At 35.9% G+C, this 18,956-nt stretch overlaps 1 protein-coding gene across 1 annotated transcript in view; it reads right to left on the bottom strand.

Moving 5' to 3' along the window:
* The window catches only part of VWA8 (von Willebrand factor A domain containing 8), a 183,111-nt gene that overhangs the window by 72,291 nt on the left and 91,864 nt on the right, over positions 1-18,956 (bottom strand). Inside the window, exons 22-26 of the mRNA XM_039716669.1 lie at positions 12,789-12,864; positions 12,018-12,153; positions 10,580-10,699; positions 8,478-8,683; positions 413-564 (exon numbers count right to left, since the gene is read on the bottom strand). Coding sequence (XP_039572603.1) covers positions 413-564; positions 8,478-8,683; positions 10,580-10,699; positions 12,018-12,153; positions 12,789-12,864 — 690 coding nt within the window. The remainder of the gene's footprint in view (positions 1-412; positions 565-8,477; positions 8,684-10,579; positions 10,700-12,017; positions 12,154-12,788; positions 12,865-18,956) is intronic.

Genomic DNA, 18,956 nt, shown 5'->3' on the forward strand with positions numbered 1-18,956 from the left:
TTCTGTAGAGCCCTCTGTGAGCATCAAAGACAAAACCCACCTACCACTGAAGACAACTTTTTTTTTTTCTGCAGACTTAGGTGATAAGTAACAGGACAGAAGTATATTGGAATTGAATTAAAAACGCAGGAGAAGAAACAAGTATTTCCCTTTATTAAGATATACCTGTTTACCTTACAAGCTATTAATATGTACATGGACATTATAGATTAAATATTAATAATAAGCAAATAATCATGAAGTAATTTATATTGTTGTAACTTATTTGGAAGATTATAAATTGGAACCAGTGGAGGACTTCCAAGAATTTCAGGTTGTTTTAAAATCAATTAGCAGCAAGATAACACACTTATAAAGCGATCATGAGAAATAGAAATATGTCTTCTTAATATATATCTTATGTTATTCTTACTCCTTGGCCAGCTGTACATTGGTCGGTTTTGCTCCAATAGGTATCCCATATTTGTGCAAAGTGTTGTATAAAATTTCACGCATTTCACTGTTGTAGGAGTCAAAGTCAAATACATTTCGAACAACATTTGCGAGTCCTTCAGATGGAAATTTCTGTAAAGACACAGACCGCCAAATTTCTTTTAGTGACTATCTATTAAGTTACAGCACATCATTACGTACTTCTAAAGTGAACAATTGCAACAGTAACTCTGATTGACAGATGAGTTCTGAAGTAATCTTTACTTTTCATTTTCAGGACATCATTTCAAGTCAGAATGAAATTAATGACAATAAACTTGATTTAAGCAAAAAGAAGCATGTGACAATTATTTAACACTAAACACCATTAATGGTCTAAAGAATTACTTTCACTATACACACAACAAGATGGTGTAATCATTGAAGAATATAATTAATACTAGCCTGTATTCTTAAAATTTGCTTTCTGTAAACCATGAAGATCTGATAAAAAGACATGCATTCATATAACTCACCCAAACAATTAATTAAAGAATTATGACTCTAAATGTTTAATACAGAGAAGCAGATAATACACTGCTTGGTTAACAAAAACTATTTTAGCTCATGATGGATTTTAGTAGACACAGAAATTCACTTAAGATTCACAAATTATTTTCTTTTCTTAGGGAAAAATACTAGTTGAAATGTGCTATGTATATTTAAAAGCCCTACATATTTATCAGACTTTCATTAGTATCTTTAGCAGAAATTAAAGTTTTGTTACTGTGCTGGATTGATTATTCTGAATGAGGAATTAAATGGTTGGATGGTTGTATCTAGATGGTAGTGGTCAATGGCTCAAGGTCCCAATGGAGATGTGTGACAAATGCCAGTGCAGACCTTGGGGGTCTGTACTGGGACTAGGACTGTTTATTATCTTCATCAATGACACACTGGAATTGAGTGCACTTTCAGAAAATTTGCAGATGATACCAAGCTGACTGATACAGCTAACATGCTTGTGGGGTGGAGTGCCGTCTGGAGGACCTAGACAGGTGGAGAAGTGGGGCCACAGGAGTTTCATGAGGTTCAACAAGGCTGTGTGCATTGTACTGCACCTGGGTTGGGGCAACCACTTGAATCAGCATAGGCTGGAGGATGAACAGATTGAGAACAGCTCTGACAAGGATTTGGGAGTGCTGGAAGGTGAGAAATTTGACATGATGTGGCAATGTGCACTTACAGCCCAGAAAGCCAAATGTGTCCTGGGCTGCACTGAAGGCAGTGCAGGGTGAGGGAGGGGATTCTGCCCCTCAGCTCTGCTCTGGTGAGACCCCCACCTGCAGTGCTGCATCCAGCTCTGGAGTTCTCAACACAAGAAAGACATGGACCTGCTGGATTGAGTCCATAGGAGAGCCTCAAAGATGATCAGAGGGCTGGAGCACCTCTCCTGTGAAGACAGGCTGAGAGAGTTACTCAGCCTGGAGAAAACTGTAAGGAGACCTTGTAACATCTTCCAGTACCTAAAAGGAGTACTAAGAGAGATGAAGAGGGACTGGAAGGGCATGTACTGATAGGATAAGGCAGAATTGCTTTAAACAGAAAAAGGGCAGATTTAGATCAAGTATTAGGAAGAAATTTATTACTATGAGGGTCATGAGTCACTGGCATAGCTGTCCAGAGAAGTTGTAGATGCCCCATTTCTGAAGTGCTCAAGGACAAGCTGGATGGGGAATTGAGCAAGCTGGTCTAGTAGAAGGTGTCCCTTCCCACAGCAGCAGGGAACTAGAATATCTTTTAGGTGCTTTCCAGCCAAAACTATTCTAGGATTCTATAAGCTAAAATAAGAGAAATGAAGAATTTTTAATTTCAGAAAACCACTCAGAGAAACTGATGTCATTGATTAAGAAAGTGGAGGTGGAGGACCCACAGCTGGAGTAGCTATATGCCAAAAGGAGGCTGTGATAAGCCCACACTGAAGCAGGCACCTGGCAGGACTTGTGGCCCTGTGTGGAGAGGAGCCCATGTTGGAGCAGGTTTGCTGGCAGAATTTGTGACCCTGTGGAAGGGCCCCAGGCTGGAGCAGTTCCTGCAGAACTGCAGCCAGTGGGAAGGACTCACAATAGAGAAGCTCATGGAGGACTGTCTCCCATGGGAGGGTGCCCACACTGGAGCAGGGGAAGTCAGTGAGGAGCCCTTCCCCTGAGGAGAAAGTGGTGGCAGAGCCAACATGTGAAGAACTGATCACAGCTCCCTTTCCCCATCCTCTTGTGCTGCTGAAGGGGAGGAGGTAGAGAAAGACAGCAGTGAAGTTGAACTTGGGAATAAGGGAGGAGTAGGGGGAAGGTGTTTTAAGATCTGTGTTTATTTCTCATCTTCCTACTCTGATTTGATTTGTTATAAATTAAACTAATTTTGTCAAGTCAAGTCTGTTTTGCCTGTGACAGTAATTGGTGAGTGATCTCTCCCCGCCTTTATCTGTTCTAAAGGCATTTCATTATATATTCTCTTCCCAGCTGAGGAGGGGAGTGACAGAATAGATTTGGTGGGCACCTGGCATCTAGCCAGGGTTAGCCCACCACAGATGTAAAAGGAGCAAAACATATAAAAAGAATTTAAAAAAATAATTATCAACTTGCTCTATATCCTGGAACATTACCACCTAACTTGCCTAACTGATTTATTTTATCCTTTTTTTTTGGCAAGAGATTGGAGTGAAAATCTGTCTATTTAAAAATGTCTCACTTTTTCTCCACAGGCCTTTCATTCAAATACTAGATTTTCAGACAAGGACCTAGACACTTCCATCTCAGTATGGCACATTTACAGTGATGAACATAAACTTGTGGAGAGATATTTTAGGAAGTTGTAGTCTTAATTGTTTTTTCCCCATTAGTGAGCTAGGCTGGTACGGAGAACTTGAAAAACAGACTTAAGTGTCAGAGAAGTTTATAAATGTATTAAAAATACAGATAGTTGAATCCTGATTAAAAATTAAAACAGAAGAAAACAGAAGAATTTCAGAAATGCTTTGACCTACACTCTTGATCAAATATCAGCATTAGGGGTTTAATATTTTCCCGACTTTATAAATATCTGATCTTGGTAATAAAATACCTGTGACACAAGCAACACTAAAATTAGCTAGTCACTGTGATAAGACTAGAACACCACTGCTAGATTAAGCTTGTACAAACCTTTTTTTATCTGTGGTGTACAAGGCACAGAATATTTTAATACTAGTGTTGCTATAAAAGCATATTGAACCATGTTCTGCTTTTTAAATCTGTCTATGAGGGACCTATTAGAAGTTCTACATCATTACAGCTTAGCAAAACACAAGTTATTGTGGGACAATATAAAATTGTTCTACAGCCTGTGCCATCCTTGTTACAACATCTAGTTCTAACAAAGTAACATGTACAATGAAACTGGTACTAAACCCATTCTCCCATCATCAATTCTAACTAAACACTAAATGTATAATTCATTAAATGTGAATTGAAAAGTTCATGACAATGTTTAGTAGTGAAAGTGCTAAATTCTACAATTTTAATTTCACCAGTAAAAAGTAGAGAATCATATTGAAACAACATTTATATGATGAATACTGTGTTTTCTCTGTTCTTCCCAGTGAAAGCACAACCAACACACTGGCACCAAGTTATCTAATTCACTCATGAACCTCCCTGCACCAGGTACTGAAGAAACCTTGGCCAAGTTCTTCAAATAATATCCAGTTTTCCCTAGAAGTCTCCAAGTATGTCTGCAGTTTTCTGAATCACTGCATAACTTCTGTCATCAATACACTTTTCTGCAATGAATTGCCTTAACAGTTCCATGCCTCTTGTGTCAGCAGGACATCATAAAAAATTTCCTGAGGTGAAACAGATGGCTTCTGGGAAGACAAGCCACTTGTACAAAGGTCCTCTACTTCAGTAATTTTAAAAAATCACAACTATCCTGTTTCAACAGAACAAATCCAATACCTCTTTAATAACTGCTTGGACAACTGCTTCCTGAAGAAAGGAAATGGCAGTTCACTCAAAGCAAAAAAAAAAGCAAAAGACAAGAAAACCCCCAAAAAACGTTGATTGTTTGGGACTTGAACTGAACGCTAAAAAAAAAAATAAATATTTTGGTTTCGATTGATTTTTTAAATGAGATTACTAGAGAAAATATTGATCTCTTACCAGTCTGTCTAGCTGTCATTCACTGACACTTATAACCAATACTTCTGTATGTACCTTAGATTATTTTCACAGCTTAGATTCTTGGCTATTCCTTAAAATACTATGTAACATAGTTTTTTTGTTTTCAACAATTGTATATTTTTATTTATATATTTTATGCTTTATTTGATAGAGAATTTGACTTAGTGAAAAAGCTGTATGTTTTTGGATCTAACATGACATGAGGATATGTATTGCTACAGTCTGTGTAAAATCTATGAGCAAAATTGTATAATCTCCAGTAGAAATCAAGAATCTTAATTCAAATATGCTATACCCAACATTGAGGTCTACTCTACTACCACTGCCCTGAAAAGAAAATGATAAATTATCTGGTATTCAGTCTGTAATGAGTCCAGACTTTTTGTTTAGACTTCTACCTTGTGTTCTCACTAATGCACATTTCCCTATGTATGTCGGTGCCTCCAGATATCTGTTTGTGGCACAGATATCTGTGCTCTTGGTTTCCCCCTGCATCCACCTCTACATCCTTTTACCAAATGTTGCCAGCTTTCTCTGTGCCTCCTCAGTTGTCCTACAGTAGGGCCAAAAGCACGATGTCTGTGGCTCATCCTGAGTGACAGACATAGTAATTGATTAACAAGTACTCGGGTCTTTAGTGGGCATCATCTACTGCCAAACGAAACACTGAATTCTCCTCCTGCAATTTCAATCAGCTCCTCCCTGTCACATAGCCACTGATTTGATTAAACCAGCAGAAACCTAATTATCTTTGAAAATTGATAACTGAGATCCATTGTGACTGGCCAAAAGGGTAAAAGGTTAGTAGGCAGCAAAGTGAAAAGGGATATAAACTGTTACTTGATAAGCCTAGCTTCCTTTTGAGATTAGGCTGAATATTAAAAAAAAGGCACTATCTTACCATAAAAGCTTATTGAGTAGGCCTTAAAACCTGATGATGAGTAAACTCTGGGGCCAGAAGGTTTCTTAGGCATTTACTGCTCGAAAACTGTTGTACTAGTGCCTACTATTAGGAAGCAAGCTCAGACATAAACAAGAAAGATGACTGAGAAGAAAAAATCTCAGCTTTCTGAAACTAGAGAAGAGTTAGTAAAAAAGCTATTGCCATTTTATTTAGACTAATGTGGCTTTCATGATTAACATCTACCAAGGTCTCGTGAAAAACAGCGTATTAGATTGCAGAGAAGCAGTCACAGCATACCCTGGTTACAGGCACTCAACAGAGCAAGGGCAGAGCTTCTGAGCTTACCCATAAGCTACTATTAACGTAAAGACTTTTGACATTTGACAGACTGAAAACAAGAGGCGAGCAAGACAAAAAGGCTGTATCCAGGTCACCTGCCAACTAGAGCTACAAGACCCAAATTCCTGATGCAGAATGTGAGGAGAAAAAGTTGCAACAATCAAGTTAGGTACCTGCATTAGACAACTCTCCATTGCTATGCCTTCAGTTTTGGGTTTTCAAAATAGTTTGGTGTCTCAAGCACCACCAAAAACATCTTTCCCTAAGAAAAAGTTAGTATAGAGGCAATGAGCTCTGAACACAACATCTAAATGACAACTAAATTACCACATGTTCCCTACTTGCATAATCTTTAGGGGAGGATAATCTTGTAACTGCACTCCCTATGTGTATGCTAAATGCTGAAGATCACAATTGGTCAGAGATTAGCCTAACAATATGCTGATACCATAGCAATCGGTATATTTTTAACTGACACTACTCCTGATGTTCAGATGTGCTCTCAGACAGTAATCAGAAGCAATTTTTTCATCCAAAACATCCAACCTTTTTTTACACAAGCAAAAAATTCCAAAATTATGTGAAAGAAATCAACACAATAGTACAAAGAGAACAGGGCTGTGGAACTGCTGTAAGGGAAATCGTTTAACAACATGACTAACTTCCCTCCTTCCTTCCTAAGGACCATCAATTTTATTGACTCATTTCCCTCCTTCCTCTTTCTTCTCTACCTGAAGACCTAAAAGTTTCTTACTTTAGAATAACCATTATGTTTATACTCATTGTTTACATTTGGCTACTCCCAGTTTTTTATTATTCAAATTGAAAACCAAGTTACAGTAAACAAAATGTTGCATTCTTGCTATGAGACTGGGATCTTGAAAATAAATGTTACAAAACAAGTCAAAGATGCATGTTGGAGATGTATTTGGATATTTACTCTGAAAAAGGTGAAAGCTTAGCAGATGGGAAACTTCCCCACTGAACTGCACCCAATGTCCAGGTTGAAGTGACCGTACTAATCTGCTTAAGTGAAGGAGACAGAAGCAGACAGTAAGAGCCCTTAAGACAATTAGCAATGCAGGTCTTTCAATCTCCAATTAGATGCTGTTCACACTCAAATAAAACAAGAATTAAGTCTTATGTTTCTGCACCAATCACCAACAGAAATCAGTACAACTTCAGGTTATTTGGAGATAGATAATGAAGGAAAGAAGCTAGGAAGGAAGGAAGGAAGAGCAGAAAGGTACGAAGACAAAAAGGAGTTAATTTAACAAACACCTTAAAAATTAGCTTCTCAGCAGCACAGCAGATATTCCTCAAGTCTGCAATTTTTCCACTATCATTTTGAATGTAACTGTGTGTTTAGAGATCAGCATGTACATGTTCTGTCAGGTGGTAAACAAATACCTATCAGCTGGCAATGGATCCTAAGAGACTGCTTTGCTTATGTGTTTATCTGGATTCCTCAGCCTTTGGGTCTGAATCTTCCTAACCCTTAGCACAATGTTACAGAGCATTATCTTTTCTTTCTATTATTGGTAACATAGTAGCATCAGTTTGTCTTGAGATCTTCTTGCACTCTAGAGACCACAGAACACAAAACTCTATCCTCCCCAGAAATGTAGATGAAGATTTTTAAAAGTAGTAATTCCACCCTGCAGGATCTGAATGCCTGTGTATATGGCTGAATGTGTGTGAATATGTACATGGCCACAAACACAAAACTATCATGCAATCCTGTTATACTATGCAGCAGAAAACACAGGAGCAGTAGGTCCAGATTTGTGAGAAATTATATTCCAATTGTATTAATTACATTAATTTCCACTATTAAAAAAAATATCTAGGATTCAATAATTGAAGAAATGGCCTATAAATTAACAAACTACCAATTTTAGAACTATAAACAGAACAAAATAAAAGCAATGCTATTTCAAAGAGCATTAAGACACTTCATATTTCAAATGCTTCAGGCAAAAAAAATCCTTCAATTTATTAAGTCAGAAGTCAGATTTTACTGTTATATTTGAAAACCAGATCATCATTAAATCAGAATTCAGAATTTTGCAGTTAAATGTGCGTAGGAAGTAATCATGAATCCTACGTATTCCCTTGGTGAGTTGCTATCCATCTAGCATTTTCCTTAGAAAAAATCCACTACAGATGTATTATTGTTATGCAGCAGCAATTTGTTTTTTTCACAGGAAAGGATTAAACCCACAAATTTTATAGCAAAATAAAATAAACAGTTGTACTATGGTAGAAGTATTGTATGTTGAATGTGGTGTTTTATATAGAGGTCCAGTATGAACATTACACACAGTATTCACACTATGAAATTTTTTCTCACACAGTAGATTTACAGTTTTTTTCTATCGATAAATAAATATGCAGAAAAAATATCTGCCCATGTACATCTGTGACCCTTACCCTCTGACTATCTGAGCATCTTTAATATTATGCTTCTTTCAAAATGTAAAGTGATTCACAAGAATTACATAAAAATGCATGAACAATAATGGCATCTTCTTTCTGAAACCTTCAGGCATTAAAAAATTAGTACTGATGAACTCAAGTTTTCAATTAAATCTGATGTACTGTACCTGTAAATGTTTTACAATGTTCACAACTTCTCTAGTTGAATAGGGGTAGTTAATAATTCCTTGGTCAGCTAAGCTCCTGAGCTCTCCAAAAGCAGCTACCAGTTTCTGCAGAATTGCCTCTGGAACATCGGGACCATATTGTTTAAGCATTGCCAGTTCTGACTGTGGTTTGGGATTATCAACAGCATGGCAACTAAAAATGTCCCCTACAAAGAAAAAAGAAAAAGCACAAAGTTAGATAATTTATAAAGAGGTAACATCACAACAGCCCCTTTACATTTAATACTGGATCTTTAATAGAAAAGATATTACTCAAAAGAATACTGACTACCAAGTTGCTAAAACTGTGAAAAATGTGAAGTATGACCTATGAAGAACATTGTGGTTTCTGGAAACACAGAGATCTCGCATGTCATTTAAATGAAGCTGATATCATGAGGGAGAAATCAACTTCAAGAAGAAACACAAATCAAATGAATGCAAGAAAAAATGCAAGAAAAAATAAGAGAAAAAAGATTTTAAGAAAACATAACTGGTTGAATGGAACCAACTTTTTAACTCCTTCAAAACACCATAGAATGCAGGGAAATCTTGAAATGCAGGAAAGCCCTAATGCAAACCCAGTTAAGAGGGCTAGAGGAAATACTGAATTTATCTTATCTTTTCTCTCTGCCTGTCTTGAAGTATGGTAAGAAATTTGGCAAGACATTATTTCTGTACATTAGCATTATATTGATACCAAACAATCTATGAATCGAGTTTATTCATAAAAAATCCCTGAACAGCTATACAAAACTTTGAAGAAGCATTATCAGCTCCTGCAGAAAAAGGACTAAATAAAAGCAGAAGAGACCCTAAGTTGGAAAAATAATATCAATAAAGAACCCCAAAGACCCCAACCACACCTTTGCCATGTGGATCAAGAGCAGTAACACGGGGATGATTGGTTTTGTTTAAAGGATGCATGTAAGGAAGGAAACTAGGCTATGAAAAATAAACACAACAATAAATTCTCTTGGGGCAGCACAGCATAATGAAATTCAGAGTCAATGAGTTTCAGACAGAGAATGTCCATTCAGTGGGAACCTCACCTGAAAAACAAAGAACTACTAGGTGATACGGAATTGGGTTTGCAACTGCTTTTCTGAGTATGTTATTTCTTGCAGAATTAAGCATTATGGCCGAAATTAACAGGCAAAACCACATAAATTAAAGTTCCTGCATAGAAATGGTCAAGATAACATAGATAATACAGTCAGTGGAATCTGGAGGGTATTCAGTTCACAGCCATCATGTAGCAACAATGCCAAACCTTGCCAGAGGCCCACTTAGAATAACACTGGGCTATACAGGCCAATGAATTCTTCACCACCTGCCCCTGTGCAACTTAATTTCTTGTTTTTGCTGTAGGATGAAGCCCTAGGGAATCTTTGCTGACACAGAATTTCTGGGACCTACCAAGAGTTTTCTAAAATAAGGCTTCTGTTGATACGAAAATCGTTGGTGTGAAATTTGGACAGCTTTACCTGATACTGAGATAAATTCAGTATCTTGTCAAACACACATATTTTACTAAGGCCATATGTATGGAGAAGCAAGTAAAGAATAAGAAGCAGGTAGCACAGTGCTAGCAGCAAAAAATACAGTAGCCTTTACTACTGAAAGCAAAGAAAAGAACCATCCATCAAGCTACCATCTCTTGTACCAAACAGGAACAGTACCTGAGCTGTGGCTTGTTTGATATGGGAACAAAAAATAGTGAGAAGTTGAGAGAGCTGTCAGGTGTCAAGTTTACAGTTAATTTGTTTGCAATATTTGTATACTCTATACACTCATTAACAAAGATTTCCATAATTTTGTGTCTGCAATGTCCATCCAGATTCCATAAAACAAAATAGTTTTTACACAGATGATCACATACAGCTTTTCCATTCAGGGCAAGTTTGGGCACTTTTATTAAGATACATAAATTTACATTATAGTCTTAATGTCTTATGTGAAACAAAGTATCAATATGCATTTCTCATTACATCTAATTAATAAAGACAGATATTCTATTAGTCAAATCTATTAAAGATCACAAATTAATACGAATCACTCACCTAATGTGCCAAAAAAGTCATTACCCAAGAAAGGAAATCCAGGCCTATTTGCCAGAACTATCATTCTAAAATCAGGATGAATAACTATTACGTTTTCTCTCCCCTCTACATGAGCATGATCTGGAAAAGAAATAAAATATATTACTTGCATATCTAAGCTTTGCAATACTGCATGAATGACCATAATTAAATTAGGTGAAGAATTCTCAGAATCAGAAGAAAAATTCTTCTAATATAATTACATTCTTCTAAGAATTAGAAGAACAGTTACAAAAAAAAAGGGGCTCAATAGCTTCTTACATGTCATTCAACTGAGTTTTCTAGCATTCATTTTAAAGTTTCATTTTGTTTCACAAAAATGTAACCAAAGTGTTTAACTGAAAAAAACCAAACAATGCATCCACTGTTCTTGGGGTGCAGACTTTATATTTATAAAGTTTCCTTTATATTTAATTTCACTAAAATGGTGAAGCCAATGGTGAATAAAATGTGATTTTATATAGGTCTGGCATTATTTGATCTGGGAAGACAGGACTAAAATTCCTCTTGGTTACTATGAAATTTGTAGATACAGAGATACATTTTTAACATATGTGAAGACTGGTTCTCCAAAACTACTCAGACTGGCCCCATTCAGAATCTTGTTCCCTTTCAGCATGATTCCAGTGGCACATGGTGTTTAGAAATCTTTTAACTGCCTCTAAAAAACTACAATAATACTTAGGACTGGCTAGCAAAATATTTTAGAATAAGCCAACCTAGACTTTATAATGACAAGCAAAAGTCAGGTGTGCCATGTGGGTATTGAATGATTGCTAGACTCAAACATTAGTCCAATATTGTTAAAATAAAACTAATTATATAAAGCCTTTTTTGATATTTTTTTGAAAAATAATGAAAAATATTTATTTCCTGGAACTCAGATGAATTAAATTCCATCTAATTACACATAGCCTCATCCTGCAGCATATATTTAAATAATGAAGTAAGCATATAATCAAGCAAGCATATACAATACTTGATTAGATAAAACCCTTAGCAATCTGACCCTAGATATTGTCTTATCTTCCTTTATTCCAGACCTGATCCAATGATACCCCAACTGTCTAGAGGGGTATAACCAAGATCATAATTTTCTCAACTAGATCTTTATTTATTATGGTGAATGAGAAGCTAAGGGGTCAAGTTACACTTTCTGGGTTTAGGGGGTTTTTTAATTCTTCAGCAAAATTCACAAGAATGCTAATTTTAAAAAAACTTAGTGGCTATTGCCAAAGTAGTAGAGAAAACTACCGTAAATTCTTTAATTTTAGCATTAAACTTTTTAGCAACAAACAATTTATTCATTTGGACTGGTCTGTGTTGCTACTGAGCAACTGAAAACCAGCAACATGTTACATTTTACTGTAAATAATGAAAACGCTTTCGTTCTACTTACTGGCAACAATTCGCCTTCCATCTGACAAAACCATTTCCCCACTTTCTACTAAAGTTTTTAAGATACAGGTAACATTTGTTGGTGCTTTGTCCGCCTCATCAATTACCAAAATATGTCCAAACTTCACGGCTTTTACCTAGAAGAGAAAGGAATCATAACATCACTCCTGGCCAAAACCCTGCAAGGAGCTGCATTTCTGATTTCTCAGTGAGTGGCAGTGACACCTCAGTGGCACTGAGACAAGAAAGGGACTCAGACCAGGGATAAGCTGTGACCAAACCACAACAGAAGGAAGAGAAGGCAGGTGAGACAAGGGTGTTGGGTGTTTCCATTTTTCCTGGATAGGGATGGAAAGGGAGGGAAGTGGGAAGCTTGACTGAATGATTTGGAGAGCAGACAGAGATGTGCGAAGCCAGTTCGCATCTAGACTTTCAACATGTAGCTGAAAGAACTGAAGAATGGCTGCAACATTCAGTTTGGAGCCCAACTCAGCATGTAGGTGTGAGGTGCTACAAAGGAGAAGTAGGCAGTTAGAATGCATCAGGTTAATATTAAATTATTTTCCATACTCATTTTGTATGTGGGGACTCCCAAGATCATCATCTTATTCACATTTGGCAAAGCAAACATGACAAATGTGACCAAATAAAAATTAATAAAATGTTTGTAACTATACTCACTCACTGTGCCATGAAAAATCAAATCACCAACAGTTTAAATCAACATTCATTCAAACATTTCCAAATATAAACTCCAAAAGCTACTACTGACCAGTGGTGAATCTTCATATATAATAAGACCATCCTTTACAGAAGGTTGTAGGGTAAGGCTTTGTACAGTGGTATCCCTGAAATGTGGAAAAACAGATGGTATTAATTAAAATTACACAGGAATGTTAGTTACAATAAAATGCAAAATGAAGAAATGAAAAACTGAATAGTCTCTTTCTAATAGGAAAAAAATATTTTTTAGAATACTTAAATAACTGGGAACAGTAGTGTGCCCACTTAGTGGACAAATGTGAATATCCCTGCCTCTGCCAGGACTTTCACAGTAGTTCTCTATTTCTCATAAACCCTGAAAACAAAACCCCTGAGAAAAGAATCAGTATTTTTCGTATACAGGTACATTATTGATATTACTATTTCTAGTTATGTATGCTGAACCTGTCATTTATGTGACAAACAGGAATTGTTACTGTGTGTTCTTCTCCACATATTATTATGCAAATAAACCCTACAAACAAACCCAACAACCTATCATGTGGAATCCTTAAAATAAATTATTTTTAGTTCTAATTCCTACTGGTTTGCTACATTTTATATCATGAACAGTATAAGCTCTTAGGCCGTGCAGAGGCTTCAGTAGCAGTTTCTTTCTGAAATTTTATTTGTCTTTGAATTGCTCAATTACCTTTTCTTCAAATTTAAAATAGTGCTAATTCAAATCTATAATGAGAATATTCCTTAATCTTCACTATTTAATCTATTTTAAACACCACTGAATGTACAGATAAAAAAAACCAAAACAACAAAACAGTTGCAACTCAGAAAGGTGAAGCAACAGACAACACCACAATGGATTCACCTACATAAAATATGTCCACAACCTAGGGAAAGCCCCTCCTGATTGCATAAAATACTTGCCCAGACCTTTGTCATGATCTATATAACCCCCATTTACTTTGGTGTTCAGGTGGATCAATGAGCTGGAGAATAATCCAGACCTGGATCATGACAGAAGGTCCCCATGACTCCCACACTTTCACGGGCAACAAGAAATTCAATCTTAGGGCAAATTGGTTTTGCCATGCCTTTCTGCCTGCATTTCAAAATTTGGATTAGTCTGTGTCAAAAGAAGATGGGCTGATTACAGACAAAACCCATCAGGAAAACCTCTCTTAACACTGGTTGAGATCCACATTCTGGTACACTGGTAAGGTTGGTAACCTTTGCACTGTATGTAACATTTGATACAACAAAAATCTCTTACCTTTCACAGCTGTGCTGTGTAACAAAACTGTTTGTTTAAGCCTAGCTGACTCACTCTTTCAAACATCCACTTAATTCTATCTTTAATTTTGCAACACCTTGTAAAAACCAACAATTCTGATAAGTTCCATGGGTACAGGAAATCAAACAGTACTGTTAGCAGCACACTATTAAGTGGCCAGCTTCCAACTACAGTTTTAAACTGAGAGGATAACTTGCACATTTCCTTTATTTGAAACTGCTGTCAGCAGGATTTCTGTCCCTAGTCACTAATAATTTCTTGTTTAGTTTTATCCCACAGTTTCCATGCACAGAAATAAAGCAGAGGGCAGAAAGAGAGACATCGAATGTTTGGCTACTTGATCTGTACTTTAATCCAGAAAGGGAAAGGTTACCAAGATGGGACCACATTAAATTCAATTAACCCTGTCACAAATAGGCAACCCTACACCAAATAATTATATTAACATTGTATTCACTTGCAACATATAATTTTTTAAATCATTAAAATAAGCAGTAGCACTAATCTATTATCTTATAAATCCTACTGTGGACACAAAAACAAAGTTTCTACTGTCATCTTGTGTGTCTAAGCAGCTTATACACTGGACAGCGAAATCAATAATAGATCCAAAAATAACAACAAATCAATGATTTTTATTTCTTGAACAGACATTATTTAGGGACTAAATTTCAGATTGTATGTATCAGCCTACCTCCACTACCAGTTAACATTTCGGGTTCAAGCCTATATAGTTGCAGTTGCAGAAGAATTTTAAAATGCATAAACCAAATGCTAGACTCACAATCACAGTTGCTAATTAGTCAGAAATAACTCAAGGAAAAATGTTCTGAGGAATTATTACAAGGTAAAAAGGGGAAGAATTTGTCAAATTTGAACTGTGATCTCTTTAAAGTAATAGAAAGATGAGAAAATGAGGGAACCCAAGGATAGCATAGATCAAGAATAATGTAAAGGAAGATGAATTACAGGATGCTTTACAGATCATAAATTTGCACTTAGGAGATAATGCATGAAAAACAATAAAGTAAACAAAACACATCAGGAAATGAAGATCTCTAGTGAAGTGTGGTGGATGGTCACAGGTGATGACACAAGAAAAGACAAAAATATCAAATGATGTTTTACTGTAACATGAAACAGTACTTTACTTTTGCTGAGCGAGTTAATCCTCTGGCTCTGCAGAGATTACTTATAACCCCCTAATACGGAATACTAAATTGTGCTTAGTATTCCATAATAATCAGCAGCCCACACAAATCCTTAGGATGATCTCATTCTTCAGAGAAGACAGAATTGACATATTTTTGGGGAAAATAAACACTACAAGAGTTTACTATTCATTTAAGTGCTATTACGAAAGTAGGATAATCAGAAAACATACAGAAGGTATCAAACTGAAATAAAAACTGGCATTCTGAATCTATCTTCTATTTTTTTTTCTTATTTTATCTTTCTTATGCTTTGTTGATAGTCAGCCTTAGTATTTAAGGAAATACACTGGGGGATTTGCAATGTATTAAAGAAGTTAAATGTAAGTCAAATATTAATGCAATTGGCTTGATAATTTAAGTGTATGTGAAACTCCTGTATTTGCTTAGGCTATTACATTCAGACATGTATGAATGATTTTACAAGGGTTATGACAGATCAATATTATTTTCCTTTCAGAATCACATGCTATACACTTATATATCATTAATTTCTGTTCTTAAGAAACCTACCATGATCCAAACACAGTAAAGAATGGCTAAAAATAAACTGTCTCCTTAGGGTTTTTCATTAAATTTCCACTTTGTAATGAATTATGTAAAGGCACTGAAATATAGAAAAATAAAAACACACTAAGTCTGAAATATTTTTGAACAACATAGAAAGCAGTATTTCCTAAATGCAAAATATGTCTGGCACTCAAAATTCCCACAGGAAAGGAACTAAAACCTCCAATTCACTTTCACTTAGTAATAATAGCACCTTAATAATAACAACTAACAAGCTCTAGCAAAGACATGAATACCAAAACCTCCCAATTTCAGCACATTCAGCAATGAAAATAGGTCTGACACAAAGAAGCAGGACTGTAGGAATGTAGAGTGAGAAAAAGTATCTGACATACTGTCATCTTACTCAACTGAACTGATTTTGGTTTCGCCTGACTATAAAAGCAAAATACGAAAAGCTCACTAATGTCTTTCCTAAGAATGTACTTTTATCAAGGAAGCCATTCTCACAAGTGCTCCATGTAAAAAGAAAATAGAGGAAAAAAAAGAGAAGAAATATTTACTACTGAAATATATCAACTCCTCTGACAGGACCACTCAATTCATAGTAGGACTTCTGAGAATTCTTCTCATGTTTTTTATTAGCTTATATTGCTGTCTTTTATTTATTTTTTGCTACTGCTGCATTATTTACCCTAAAGGCAGCTATTTCTGAGGTCTGCAGACTGACTTGAACATACTGCTGTGACAGTTTCTGTTTCATTGACAGCCATGCCTTCCTTCTGGAGAACAACTATGAACTGTGTCAGGAGAAATTTCCATCAACCTCAGAGAGTTAGTTGTTATCCTCTAGCTTAACAAAAGGTGTTCCAACACTGTAATTTAAGATTTGAGTCCCCAGGAAGGCTTATGCCCTGAAACAGGACACGGTGTCAGGGCCCCAGCTAACATCACAAACACATTCCCTGGAGTTACTTCATCTTGACAAGTGCAGAAGAATACAGTCCTGGATTCTGTATGTACTTACAGTGAGGCTAAAAGGGTAAGAGATTATTTGTGCAAGGCAACCTTATGTTCTAGGGGTCCCTGCTCATGGTAACAAGGTTACATAAACCAAGCTCAGGTTTGGCCTTCTTCTGATTTACTGCACAAAACTTTATGGTAGTTGAAAGGAAAAATCAGAAATGTAGAATGTATGCTCTAGAAATTATTCTTCATTTCTGTGAGGCATCTGTTATCTAAATACCTATGTACACAGATATGTATTTATTCTCAATTACATGTCAATCAGACATGAATATACCCATCTGCTGTGACCTAATTTGAAAGAGTATTTGAAAAATAATTAGTCCAAAGGCCATTTGAAGCTGTTAATTGGTCAGTTAATCTACTAATGGATAATCCTGATGAAGAGCAGGCAATCCCAACACAAAGAATCAATCTGCACGATTTTGACATTTACAAATTAATTTCTTTAGTCAACCCATCACAGAGCCATTGCATTGCATTATCTGACTGCTATGTTTAGGTAATTCTGAAATATCTGAAAAGCTAACCAGATGTCTCATTGCTCTGTTAAAAATGACCCTGTAAAGGCTTTTTGACTTATCTGTATGAACTGATAATTAAATCCACCTTTTTTTCCTGCCAGGCTGTTACAGCTACTCAGCAGGACATAAGTTTGTTTAAAATGCAAGAAATTATTTTCACTATAAAGGTACTCATTACTCAGTATGACTGCAGGTGGCAGAAGAAAGGTCAAAGGGAATTATGTTTAATTCATGTTATATGCTTAAATCTGTAGTTACACAATTACTTGTATATGATCCATCTGCCAAAACAAGAAGCAAAATTTCACTCACCCTAATTGTAAAATCCATAAATGGGGAAACATGACACCCTGCAGCTCCCCTTATTGCTTGTAAGAATACGTTTAATTGAGTAAACAGCGAGAAACTCTTACTTCAGCTTTAGAGGAAAATGAAACAACAGGGTCTTCTAACCTGAACTATTTCTCTCTAACAGCCATGCAAGCAGGATATTAAAGCTGAATTCAATTCCTACATAAAAGACAAATAAAGTAGCTTTCTGGAAGCAGCACCTGGAATCTGACAATAGCAGAGCTGATCAGCCAGTTTATGAAAAGCTAAGATTGGAAACAGAGACCATCGGCTGGCATGAAATCTTGTAAGCTTTGCATTGCAACTCTGTATTGGCTGAAAATGTATTTAAGAAAACAGGTAAAAAGCAAGTAAAAACCATAAAGATACCCATTATATAGTCAATGCACTCAGAGCTTCACAATATAAATCTTCATGACAAAAATGTGTCATCTTATTACTTATTTCCAAACATGAGCTATATAAAGAATAAAGCACACACTATAAAGTAAAATATTAAAAGAAAATAATCTAAACATTAATGACTCATGAATCATGTGGAAAAATTACCTAGACTTTTCTTTCGTGGCTGCCAACAAACAAAAACACAACACAACATCTCCCCCACCTTTGCTGTGTTCAACTGAAATAAACCAGTGCAGCTATAGAATACTTCTTTCAACAGCCCACTACAGAGATAACTTTTCTGTATTGTTCATTTTTAAAAACAGACCTGCAGAGCTGTATCAGCATTTAAGTTATTTCATGTGATCCCATATTCTTTCAAGAGATGATAATCAAATGTAACTCTGAGAACAAGTACAATATAATTCTAGTATCCACCTGTAAACCACAAAGGAAGCTGTTTCTTCTGAAACAGCTTTTTTAATTAGAATTTTAAAAATCTGAAGTCAATAAAGCTGAAAGGGTAGTTTTAAATTATCTCAATAGGGGAAACAGATAATTAGATTTTATACTTATTACATGTGCTGAAAAAGACGGAAAGAAAATTAAGAACTAAAGATTAATGCACAGTTTGTAGTAAGTATTGCTTGTAGGGACACCATAAGCTCATTTTCCTACCTCAAACTCCCCATTAATTTGATTGTTAAAGATCACAGCAAAATTACGTTTGTTTTGAAAAGGATAACATATGCAAACTCAGGTAAGTTTTGGAAAAAGATCATCAGATTACTGTAATTTATTAGGGAACTAGAAAAGGCATAACACAAAATGCAGTAGATTTTTAAAATGAACTCTGTATCACCCTTTCCAATCATCAGTCACTAGAATAAATATAGTAACTCTGACAGAAAGATGTGATA

The sequence above is a fragment of the Passer montanus genome, unplaced genomic scaffold (genome assembly GCF_014805655.1).
Source record: "Passer montanus isolate IOZ18808 unplaced genomic scaffold, ASM1480565v1 scaffold36, whole genome shotgun sequence".
In the NCBI taxonomy this organism is placed as follows: Eukaryota; Metazoa; Chordata; class Aves; order Passeriformes; family Passeridae; genus Passer; species Passer montanus.